Source organism: Xiphias gladius, chromosome 21 (genome assembly GCF_016859285.1).
Source record: "Xiphias gladius isolate SHS-SW01 ecotype Sanya breed wild chromosome 21, ASM1685928v1, whole genome shotgun sequence".
NCBI lineage: Eukaryota > Metazoa > Chordata > Actinopteri > Istiophoriformes > Xiphiidae > Xiphias > Xiphias gladius.
In genome coordinates, this window is record NC_053420.1 from 5,843,507 (window position 1) to 5,856,234 (window position 12,728).

General features: G+C 41.2%; 1 protein-coding gene across 3 annotated transcripts in view; it reads left to right on the forward strand.

The window, feature by feature from the left end:
* Positions 1 to 12,728, forward strand: part of ip6k1 (inositol hexakisphosphate kinase 1) — a 36,213-nt gene that overhangs the window by 13,691 nt on the left and 9,794 nt on the right. Inside the window, exons 2-6 of one of the 3 annotated variants that reach the window (XM_040159155.1) lie at positions 1,532 to 1,779; positions 4,176 to 4,321; positions 4,711 to 4,837; positions 10,487 to 10,727; positions 11,639 to 11,820. In XM_040159155.1, the coding sequence (XP_040015089.1) occupies positions 4,205 to 4,321; positions 4,711 to 4,837; positions 10,487 to 10,727; positions 11,639 to 11,820 (667 nt within the window). In that variant the 5' untranslated portion in view covers positions 1,532 to 1,779; positions 4,176 to 4,204. Of the gene's footprint in view, positions 1 to 1,531; positions 1,780 to 2,153; positions 3,068 to 4,175; positions 4,322 to 4,710; positions 4,838 to 10,486; positions 10,728 to 11,638; positions 11,821 to 12,728 lie in introns of those variants that run through there. The other 2 variants (XM_040159154.1, XM_040159156.1) reach the window with 2 other exon arrangements.

Consider the following 12,728-nt stretch of genomic DNA (forward strand, 5'->3'; position numbering starts at 1 on the left):
CAGTGTAAACTGAATTTAAAAAGTGTATTGTAATCTCTATGTTACAACACTGTTTATTTAAAACAGCCCAAATACTGCAGGAGTAATAGAGTGGCTTTTAGGATCTTTATGCAGCTCTTCCCCTAATTGACTTTATAACAGTGTTTCTCATGCTACTTTCACATGACAGCAATATAAAACAATATGAATGATAAAATGGGCACAGCATTAAACCACATCCTGTTATTATTTTCAGGAACCTGCAGTTGACTAATTGGGATGATTTTAAAGACTAAACCATCATCTCTTGCATAAATTGAATGATTAACCTCAAATAAATATTTACATGTTCTCCAAAATAAATTCACATGGTTTTAGAAATAAGCTCCATCACATTTGTGTCTTTAGCTGTTTGATGTGATAATTGAAAAGACACCTGGCTTTGTAATCTATTGTTACCGTCTACAGTGTCATTTTTTCAAATGCTAATCACTTATAATTATGGTTTTTATTTTAGATGTCACTCAGCAACAGATAAGCTTTGATTTCATTCTGTATTTGTTGAAACATGTTTCTGAGTGATTATTGGAAAATAAATCCTGACTCAAAACATATCCTCTCAGACCACTGATGATGTTTTTTAAATCTGAAAACAGTTGAGTTTTGCATCATTGACAGGAAGTCAAACGGTCCCGGTTTTAGATTTCTCCATACTTAAATTTTGTGGTTCTACAAACAAGGCGGAAACCAGGAGTGAAAATAATGACCAGGCCTTCGCTTGTGAATCGTCCACATCATTAGAAGGCAACAGTCAGTCATGAACAAGGGGTCCAGGTGGAACTCTTGCTGCTGCTTGCCCTGCTCATTGAGCTCTATAGAGAATCAAAATATGTGTGTCTGTATTTATGTATGCTGTGTGTGTGTGTGTGTGTGTGTGTGTGTGTGTGTGTGTGTGTGTGTGTGTGTGTGTGTGTGTGTGTGACAGTCTGGTGGATGCTGACGTGGAGAAACATTTGATGTCAACTGTTTTGGCGACGAGCCCAGAAAACTGCGTGTGTGGTTTTTTTAATAAGGTGACAGGAAGCCGCCTGGTTCAGAATCAGTTTCATGAAAAACTGTTGTCAATGAGAATGTTGTTCAGTGCTGAAGGATTACATAATATAACATAATGTGTCTGTGATGTTTTTCCCCAAAATTTGTCTTCTCAGCAGTTGTTACTCACAGGCTACAATCCCAACACAAACTACATTGTCGACTGATTAAAAAAATAATAATAATAATTTTTTTTATCAGCTGTTCAGGTTAAAACTACACTAATCAGTAGTTTTATTTTAACAATGGATCAAATGACTATATGTAAAGTGAAATGAGTCCTTTTTTTTGGATGAATTATGACCCGATTCTGCAGTTGCCTCTCACCTCTTCGGAAACTTTCAGTCTCTTTCAGCTCATAGTTTTGGTTTGACAGCACATTTACTTGTAAGTGGCCAAAAAATAAGTTAACGCATTTTAAAACACACATTAAACAATTTGGTATTTCCTCTCTCTGCAGGAAGCGGTGACCGTGCCTAACTGACACCCTGCTGCTCCTGCCCACCCCTCAACTCTGCCCCCCCACCCCCTGCCCTGACTGGGTCTCTGTGCTGCCGACGGTGGATTGGAGCACTCTGATTGGAGGCTTTGCGAGGTGGTTTTTCGGTCTGGCGCCGCCTCCCCCCGGGGCCGGCGTGCGCTCCCAGCAGCCCGTGGTGCCCTGTGCCCCCCCTTCCCCGTCACTGCACACCAGAGCCCATGCCCAGGGTAAGACCAGGACCACCCTGATGTATTACAGTGGTGATCCCACAGATCACAGTCTTTAGAGTTTGTCAGCTGGAGATCAAAGAATTATATTTGCTTTTAAATAGGGAGTTTCCAGTGCTCACACCCTATTCCTCTGTCAGGACCAAAGCAGAAAATGTTTTATCTTCCTGTTTTTTCAAGCAGGCCAAGAGTTGTGAACATGAAGCCACTAGAGCAATAGGGAGGAAGATGCTGAATTATTTTCCTTTGACTGGTAATTAAAACCAACGAAAAAATACAATACTTTAGATAAATTCCATTACGTCAGATCAATAAAAATGTGACCAGTTCAAAAGCCAATTGGCCACATTCAAAACTCTTCAGACCAAGTCAAGTAAGTTTAATGTGTAAAGCCTGAAGTCACACATCACAAATTTGCCTCAAAGGGCTTTACAATTATAACATACCCAGGTATCTAAGATTTCTACCACAATGTGTAATGGTTGTAAGATTTAGATGAAAAGGTGAGAAATCAACAAGGTACATTCAGGCAGCGAGGAATTACCACCGTCTGAGATGATGGTGATGATTGATTGAACTTTGGCTCACCGTGTGACCATGGCAACAACAGAAACCACACCGGGGAAAACACGTAAGAGCTAATTTTACTGTTATCTGAGTTTGCTGACTTATGCACCACTTCACCAGTATTCGACAAACAGATCAATCAGCAAAAACTGTTTTGGAGCAACATGGCCACAGGTTCAAAGTCTGATCATCTGGTCCGTGCCAGTAAACAATGTTAATGAAGACAGTTAGCTAAACCTGCTGAATATATTTGTGTCATGTTGCTAACCATACTATAGCTACGACAATGTTATGAAATGAAAACGGTTGATAGCAGCAACCTGTAGCATATGGCACAGGTTGTTTAGAACAGTCAAGTTAGCCGGTAGGTGTCGGTGCAGAGTTGCATCCCGCTGCCACCCAATCAAAACACACGAGACAGACAACAGATTCAGAGGTAAACACCTGCTCGAAACACCTTAAATGTCACCTCTTCATGGCAAAACACACCAGCTTACTGCACAAAGGCTAAATAAGCAACAGAGGACAGGAGTAATGTGGGTAATGATGTTGCTTACATTGATTTTGTGTGTTGGACATTTCCTCTTTGTCCAAACTGCAGTGAACACCTGCTGGTCTTGACCTTAACACCTCTTAACAATAACTGAACTACAACCATGGCACTGAGTGTCAGGGACCGTACCTGACGGACTGGGTACCAACAGCTGACATCAAATGTCTGGTCAGATTTGTAATCTTGTTTTCTTATGTTTTGATCACATGGTTCCGAATATAAATCATAAATTTGGCAGTTTTAGACTGTGTGTGTTTTTTGGGGCAAAAAGTCTTGTGCAGCTGCCTCGGTGTCTAGACTAGAGGTGCAATGATTAATTGATTGCCAAAAAATTAATTGGCATGCAGTGATACCAAACTGGTTTCAGCTTCTCCGATGTGAGGATTTGCTTTTTTTTCTTAGAGATTAAAACCACAACTGCAGAACTGCAGACCTGCAGAGCCAGATACTGAATAAAAAATATACAATGTACAAATGAGAAACAGCAGAAACGGTGTGCAATTTAAGAACGGTTGGAGTGCAGCAAGAACTGTGCAAAATGGCAGTGTATCATAACTGCAGTAAAAGTATGATTTGGACAGTATGAACAGATGGTAGTGCAGTGGTGTCACACAGAGGTGAGCTGTTGTACAGAGTCATGGTGAACGGTAGGAATGATTTCCTGAAACGTTCTTTGTGACAGCGGAGCTGAATGAGTCGCAGTCAGAAAGTAGAGTCTGCTCATCCCCGTCCCCTTCTCATGCACTGCGTCAGTGTTGGTCCTCCAGTCCAGTCTGCTGTACAAGTGGACACCCAAGTACTTCCAGCGCTCCACAGCTCCTACCTCCTCACCCCTCACGATAATGGGTTTGGTCGCGGTTATTCTCCCCCTAAAGTCGACCGCCATCTCCTTGGTCTTGTCCACATTTTATAGAAAAAACTATCAAATTCATTAAAAAGAAAAATCGAGAGATAACTGTTAGTTGTGGCCCTAGTTTAAATGCCATTGAACATTTGAAAACTTGTTACATAAAATGTCAGTAACGATCAAAACAATTCAGAATTTTTAAAAAAGTATCATTTTGGTACTGATTCATCGAAACACTTCGTTATCCCAAAAGGAAATTGACTCATCAGATCATTACAGAAACTAGAATAGCGTATTGGCACTAGCACCAAAACATTTTAAATGATACCCGGCCATGGTACAAGCTGCTGCCTGAGCAGAGCTGTGCAACTCAAGTCCAGAAGAGTTCTCTTTGTCACCTCCTTGTTAAATACCTCCTCTCCACCGCAGGAGGAGGCGCAGTGCGTCCGCCAGGAGCCATGTGCCTCCCTCACACCAACAACATGGACAGCAAGCTACAGGGGCCGGGGCAGGGGGGAGGGGCTTCACTTCGACCACGAGGAGGAGGCGTTCCACTGGAGCCCTTTGTACACCAGGTGAGAAGGAACGCTGTCCGTTATGAAAAAGCTCTATGTTGATGATATCAATACTTTAACTTTTGTTTGAAAATGCCACTGAAACATAACCAAACGTGGTAACACTTAACTTTAATCCCCCTCATTTAGCATTTATAGGCAGAATATAAACATTTAATAAAGGTTTATAACACATTATAATGCAATGTAAGCAGATACAACTACTATACTTTGTTAGTATATAATCAGATAATGAATGACAGTATAGTAAGACACAGATGTAATACTATAAAATATGTTTTCACAGGAAAAGTTTACAAATACTGTTTAGGTTTTATGTTACTTCTATTACCTGTTTTCTCTCTTAGCTGTTTTCACGCGTGTGTGTTTGTGTGTGTGTGTGTTTATAGGTGGGGGGTCACACCAGTATGATGCGTTACGATGACCACACAGTGTGTAAGCCTCTGATCAGCAGAGAGCAGCGCTTCTACGAGTCTCTGCCTCCAGAGATGAAGGAGTTCACTCCGGAGTATAAAGGTCAGTCACAACTCACTGTTGTTGAGTATCAGTGGAGCCACGGATGCTAGCTGGATTCGTTGGTGAACTCCCTTTATCAGCCCTCTTGCTCTGCTTTACTCCCCCAGCCCTGTCATCAGATGAGCTTGTCGGTATTGTCTGTCTTCAGGCTTGTCCTTATTTTTCTCTTTTTTTTTTTAAGCTGGTTTGGTCAAGTCTGCGCTGGTGCTGCCACCACTTGAAATACCAGAAGCCGGCCTTCTATACATGACTTTCAGCTATTTTGGCTTTTCCGCTCACTTTCAGACAGGTTTTAATGCACTCTGAACCACAACACTTGTTGAAGCAGCTCTAATCAATATTTTATTATAACAATGTATCGAATGACAATGTGAAAACACTGTGACAGTGCAAAGGGTTTCACTCATAGTGATGAACCTACAGAGAATTATCACCTCAATCTGCAGCTCCCCTCAGCTTTACAGAACTTTACAGTGAGTTTCAGCTCATTGTCTAGTTCTCCGTCCCGTTAATTTACTATTCTGATTCACTCTCTCCGCTCTCATAGCATCGTTTTTGGCTGCAGCAGGCAGCTGTTTTCAGCTAGAAAAAGCTCTAAAAACTCACTGCACACAACCTGCTCAGCACCAAACAACAGACAGACACAGTTAGAGACCAGCTGCTGAACATGGTGGAGCATTTAATTACAATCATCGGGTGGACAGAAACAAAACTCAGAATGAATAAAAATAATCTTGCTCCATAACTGCTGGATGTGTAAACAAGAAACTGTTTGCTAACAAGTTCATTTCAATTTCAACTTAAAAAGTAGTGATGATTCATCGATGTTGTCTTCACAACTTGGCTCTGCCGCTTCAAAGGAGCCAAAAAAAAATATTTATTGCAGGTTTAAGTCGTTTCAACTGACTCTGAAGCAAATCCTGCGCTGGCAGTCTCTCATAGCTAGGAGGTTAGTGGTCTCTATGTCAATAAATATACTGTAGTTACTTGTGGCCTGAACTTGTAGCCACTCTCAAGACAGTGTCAACACCTGTCTTGTTGAGGCCAATTCACCACAGCCACAACACAACATTACGGATGAGGTCACTGTAGGCAAATCCATCTAATCTGACACCAGGTCCACACAATACTTACACAAAACAGGCCCACAAAACAATAAAATAGGAAAGCAGTCCAGCGTCATAATATATAAACACGCACCCTGGCAAATTACTACCGTCTGATTATGTTTTAAACAGAAAATAAAGACCACACGCACGGGTTTAAAACTATCCCACTTATGGGACATTGGATTTTTACTTGTATTTATTTTTATTTGTTATATTATTAATTGTCGTGGACTGGAAATGTTTTGACTAGACGTGACTCATGCCCACCCTTCACTTCCTGCCAGACTGCATTGTTTTGACTGAAATGTTGTATTAAACATGAAATAAACCAACTGTGAGGGAAACAGTGTGTGGGAGTGTGTGATATCTGTTACTAACTCTGTTCACATTTTGGTTAGTTAGTTGTGATATGATGGTTGATTGTCAGTTTTTTGCCTCATCTGCAGACCTGAACTTTTGTTGCTTTCAGCGGAGCTCAGGTTTATCTTCAAGAAAACCTCAGGTCCTCTTCCAGCTACCCTGTAATTCAAACGCTGCTCTAAATATTAAGACTTCTCTGTGTTTGGCGGTTGAGGAGAGGCAGACAGAAGAGAGGGGAAGGAAGTGTGGATGTTTAATGGAAGCAAAGTGCTTTAGCTGCTCTGCTCTTCATCACCAGGCACATTCTGTTGCTGTTTCTGCTTGCTGCTTTTGCTGTAGTAACTGACCCAAACACACACACACACACACACACACACACACACACACACACACACACACACCTCCTACATGCATGTGACCTATTTACCATTTTTGCGAATGACGTAAGAGAGGAGATAATGACGAAGGTGAAGAGACACTTTGATGGTGAATGAAGCAGGTGTCACTAATAACATTAATGATGGCTCTGTTCCAGTTTGTTGTGCCTGTAAGTCATGACAGTCAGCCAACAAACAACACACAAAGGATCTGAAACACTCAGCAATGGAGTGTAGTTATTATTATGATACATTAGTTTCATCTCTCTTTGATTTGAAATGTGTGCCGTGAGCAAGGTCTGGCAGGAACGTGCTATGAGACAGGAGCTGTGTCCTAGTTCGACACTGCAAACGCATTAGAAGCAAGTTTTGAGCATTTGCAGTGGGGTGATACTAGAAAACTACAAAATGACTAAAAAAAAAAATTGTAATTTTTCTGTTTTGCATTGCACAATAGATATTGAGGTGCTACTCACAGCTGCAAAAATGAATAAATAAATAAATAGATTGCGGAGTCTAGTGGGAAATCTCTAGCAAGACGTGCGCGGGAAATCCCCTGCAGACACCCAGCGCACCCACACAGACGACGCTTGATTAGACCTCTTGTAAGGACTGTGTGGTTGTGCTCAGACTGTGCTTGCTTGACATCCTCCACTGTTGGTGTTGTTGCACCCGATAGGGCGGGGCAACTTAGACTCTCATCACCTTATAAGTGCGTGGGGTGTTGGTGAGGTTATGAAATTCCCAGCACAGCTCTGCCTGACTTCAGCCAGAGCAGAACTCCAGTCATCCAGAACAAGTGAAAAAAGCTCTGGGGGGGTTTGTGTAGATTTCAGTCCGGGTTGATTTGGGGACACTCGTAACAGCAAGTGTGGTTAAATACAAAAGGAAACACTGAGCTACATTGTCAGAAGTAGAAGTTTTACACACAAGAACGGGGAATAGTAAAGGCTGCTCCTTGTTCTGTTAATCCCTTGAATTTAAAATGATCAGCTGATGAGAAAATGCCAGAAATTACTGTTGTTGTGGACGCATGTTGGATGACCGATCTCTGTCATCGCTAACATCATTGACGGATATGTTGCGTCTTCTGTAACTGCTTCAGAATTAAAGCCTCCTTGTGTTTGTGCCAGTTGAACACTTTTTTAATGTGACGCTGCAGCTGTAGGAAATCTTCAGTTTCCAGAAAACGCAACTTTATACAGCTCTGATAGGCACTAGGAGAATGAACACTCAACAGTGAATCCACTGCAGGAATGGCGGACCCGGCCACAAACAATAAATACTACTATGCATAAAGCTAATTATGGAAGAAATGTAGATCACTACAATGGCACTCAGTAGAACACACACTTCTGCCAAGCCTAAATATTGATGAAGATGGCGCGAAATGCCCTATCTCGCAATGTTAAGGAAAGTGATTTTAAAAAAAATTCCTGGATCTGCCCCTTTCACTAGATTCACACCAAATTTTAATAGGTTCTTTCCTGGCCCATGACCAATCCCCCAACCAAGTTTGGCTCAATTCGGTTTATTACTTTTTGCTTTATCCTGCTGACAAATAAACAAACAAACCAACAGACAGGGGTGGCAACATATCCTCCGTGGCAGAGGTAGTAAAGAGTATCAAATTAGAGCTTCATTCAAATTGTTAATATTATGAATTTGAATACTTAAAAAAATCTTTCTCTTTGGGAAGTTGAATTAGTTGTGGCGTTCATAAGTCCATAAAGAGTCTATATTTATGATTGCGTAAAACTATATCCCACCAAACAAACATTAAACCAGCCAGACATAAGTCTGTTGTCATCATTAGCACGCCTACATTAGCATTTAGCTCAAAGAATCGCTGTGCCAAAGTACAGCCTCACAGAGCAGTTAGCATGACTGTAGACTTAGTCTTGTTTATTATTCTAAATTCAATATCTAGACTGTAACTTAAAGACATTACTTTTGACTCTTAAATTATGATGGACATTTTTTACTATACTTCGACATTTTGTAGACGAAAAAACTAATCAGTTGATGAAAACAAAATCTGATGTGAACTTCAAAACAAACATTTATTTTGCTTTTCTTTTTTTTTTTGGTACATTACTACTTAAAACTACTTCCCACCTTCGTCCTGCTTTTCAGCGCCTTTAACACAGTGACATACTTTACATGGGCTCTGGATATATTCCCATTACATTGATCTACAGTTACTAGTATATTGGTATTCCCATTTCACCCTGCTGGTGTTGTGGGTCCCAGCGCCATGACAACAGCGGTCCATAAAGAGTCTATATTTAACCCTGGATCTCTGCCATTCTGCCATTGTCCTGCTGATTAAATAACAGCAGACGGACAGCTGCCCAGCGACGACTTTCTGAATCCATCAAGGTTGTTTCATCCAGAAGCTCTTGGTCATTATCAGATTAAGTTTCTCCTTGTGATTTTGGTGTGGGGGTGGTCTGTGCTGCTCAGGGGAATATTTGACGTCTGTTTGGACTCGATATGCCGACTTAATTTCCCACCAGTGAGCAAACTGACAGCAGAATTAGGGAATTGTACAGCTTCAGTGCTTCTAGTCTCTGAACTCTCAATGGTCACAATTTCCAAAATATTTTCCTTCATTGGGTGTTTTGATGGTGGTTGTAGGAAAGCACTGACCAACAAGTTGCTCCAAAATTGATTACTGCAGCTTTAAAGTGACACTGCTGCTATGGCCTTGCTTGGTCTGGTATGACCGGTAGATTATGTTGACTAATGTTAGTAGATACTGCTGTACAACTGAGTCAGTTTGCTGCCTTTGTGACTCTCCTCTACTTGTGTTATTGTGACACTATTTTTTTAACATTATTCTGTAATAGTCACTTTTGACCACAATGGCGGCAAAACCCAACATTAAGTACTCAGTGTCGCCTTTAACTGAACAGTGGTTCCACGTTTAAGTGCATAAATGCTATCATAGCAGATTTGGAGAAGAATTGAACCTGACAGATCTGACGGGTTTATAAACTGAACAGAATGTCTGATATTGATTGTAGAACCATTAAGAGCTTTATGCACCAGCAGGAGGGTCTTAAACTAAATTCACAGAGTTAACAGGTACCCATTGGAGGATTCAAGGGACTGCAATGACATCCTCAGATTGTTTTATTGTCCTGGTTAAAAAACATGCAGCTGAATTCTAAATGAGCTGCAGTCTGTGACTTGTCTTAGCAGGAAGTTCCATTAGGAAGAGGTGATCTAGAGTGGTCCGAAACTTTGGACCTGACCCAAAAACGACCCATAAAAAGGCCTGCATGAACCAAACTTGCATGAATTCAATTTTTTTTTTTTTTTTTTTTTAAAAGATAGACCTGATCTGAAAGGGATCTGGGAACAGACAGACCTGAGAATAATAGAGACCTGATTCAAAATGATGACCCATAAAGAGAGAGAACAGCAACACTGGCAGCAGCATGATGCTCCAACCAATTAACAAGCAGCAATACATGTCTCAAAACACGCACTTTTCGCCGATGATGATGATGATAATTCACCATTTGAGCTAATAGAGTTTCCACTCGTATTGTGTCATTCAGCCCAACTCGTCTCTTAGTTACTAAGAACTGAGTGAACAGGAGAAGACCTTTAAAGTGCGGTTAATTCTTCCTGTAAACTCTGCTTTTTACTAAGCTTCAGCTACATTATGTAAGATGTTTCAAACTATGTTAGGAGATGGATTATATTTCTCTCTGTGTCCTTCCTGGCAGTTCAGCAGACATGTCTGCTAATTTTAAACATCCCGTCCGTTCTGGTTTTCTCCGTCCTGTCAGGTGTGGTGCTGGTTTGTTTCGAAGGTGACTCTGACGGCTACATCAACCTGGTGGCCTACCCCTACGGCGAGAGCAACATGGAGGGAGGGACCACAGAGCACGAGGAGCGGGACCCCCCCGAGAGGGAGCAGCCGAGGAGGAAACACTCCCGCCGCAGCCTCCATCGCTCCTCCTCCTCCTCTGATCACAAGGAGGAGCGCCCGGACAGGAGGGAGCCGCACGACACCGACACCTCTGATAAGTGAGATCATATTAAAGGAAGAGATTTCCAGACAGTAAAACAGTGGAGAAAATTGATTTGCTTCTTTTCCGTTTTTGTGTCAATGTAAACTGAATATCTCATGGGCTTTGGACTGTTGGAGACGTCTCCTTGGACTTGGATTGAGCATTTTTCACTATTTTCTAACTTTTTAAGGATATTTATTGACTTATTAAAAAAAAATATATATATATCCACATTAATTGTTGATAAAAATAGGAATAAAAAGAGGAATGGCAATGCCAGTCCGTTAGTCAGATGGTTCACCGCTTTGGTCCAGACTGAAATATCTTAACAACTATTTCAATTTCCATGAAATTTTGTAGGGACATTGATGGTGCTCAGAGGATGAATTTCGCTGACACTGATGATCCTTTGACTTTTTCTCTAGCGCCACCATGAGGTTCGTATTTGCTGCTGTATTAAGTGAGTCTCAATAACTATTGGGTGGATTGCCATCAAATGTGGTGCAAAAAAAACACAAATACGACAACAAATACGAATCTGCTCAGGCTGGCACAAATTAAGGGAAAGACGTGACAGTGCAAGTTGAATATGCGAAAGAATTTATGCTTAACCCGAGGTTCTGCAGCATAAACTTACAAATATAGAAAAAAAGGAAGGAGACTGGTGGAAAATAACAGAAACAACTGGACTTTCTGCTGATCTCTGAGATCATCAGATTTTGAGCTGAAGACAAAAACAGACAGTCTGTGGGACAGTTGCTAGTTAGCTACAGCTTAGTCAGTATATGGCTGATTGAGGCGAATAAACTCAGACTTCACAGACAGTCCAGCGGTCAAATCCATGTGAATAATGCAAACCTTTAAATCCATTATAGATGCATCAGTTTTGTTTTGTAATATTAATTATCCTCTCTCCTCCCCCTGCAGTCTTGCAGAGCTGAAGAGTCCCAGGCTGGACCCAAAGATCCACTCAGACGTTCCCTTCCAGATGTTGGACTGGAACAGTGGTTTGACCTCAGAGAAGATCAGCCATAACCCCTGGAGCCTCCGCTGTCACAAACAGCAGCTCAGCCGCATGAGATCCGAGTCCAAGGACCGCAAACTCTTCAGTATCCTTCCTCAGCCAGTCACATCCACTGATACTCAACAGCCTTTTTTCATTTGACCAAAACGATCCTATATCAAGTTCCATTTACTTGCTCTTTCCAACAACTGAACGAGATGATAAGACGGGGTTTAAAGCTCAGGGGGAAAGAAAGCTAGCAAGTGGACCTTATGTGATATTTTTTTTTTTGTAAAACTAAACTTTCCTGGTAAATAGCGATAATTAAGACAATATTATGCAAAGGTGACTGGCGTGTCACCACACCTGAATGAATTTAGCTGTAGAAATTATGAAATATGTATATACAAGGACTGATGTTTTACAGAGTAACTATTATAAGTAGTGTCCACATCTCTAGTTACCTGTACATTATGAATTTGTATGAGTGAGGAAGAAGGTAGGGGATAAAGAGGAGGGCCGGCGGCGTCTGAGGTTATCAGGTTAAAGGTGGTGTTTTGATCTTCAGCTTCAAAGAGAGCAGTCTGCAGCTGGCAGGAAAACACAGCTGAGGAAAGTGAATAAGCAACACACACTGTCCTCAACAAAGTCATCTGTCTTTAGTCAAAGCAGATTCGAGAGGGCTGCTGTCAGCTGGGATTCTAAGGGAAGGTTCTCCATATTAGAACTGTGCAGACAAATGGCACACGCCAGATTACTGAAATTATCACCGTCCAGTGATCATTTTTGAGGCTGACAGGATTTTCCTTTTTAGAGCTTTCTGGGATTTGGGTTTCATCAGTTCTTTGTAAAACAAAGTTTTAATCCTAAAGAGAAAATATCAGAGAATAGAAAAAGCAAATGGCACTTTATGTGACATAAAGCACAGTAACAATGCCCCAAAGGGAGGGAAATAAAATGGGGGGAAAAAATAAAGGTTACAAGGTAAAAACAAAAAGTTAGATGTTGAAATGG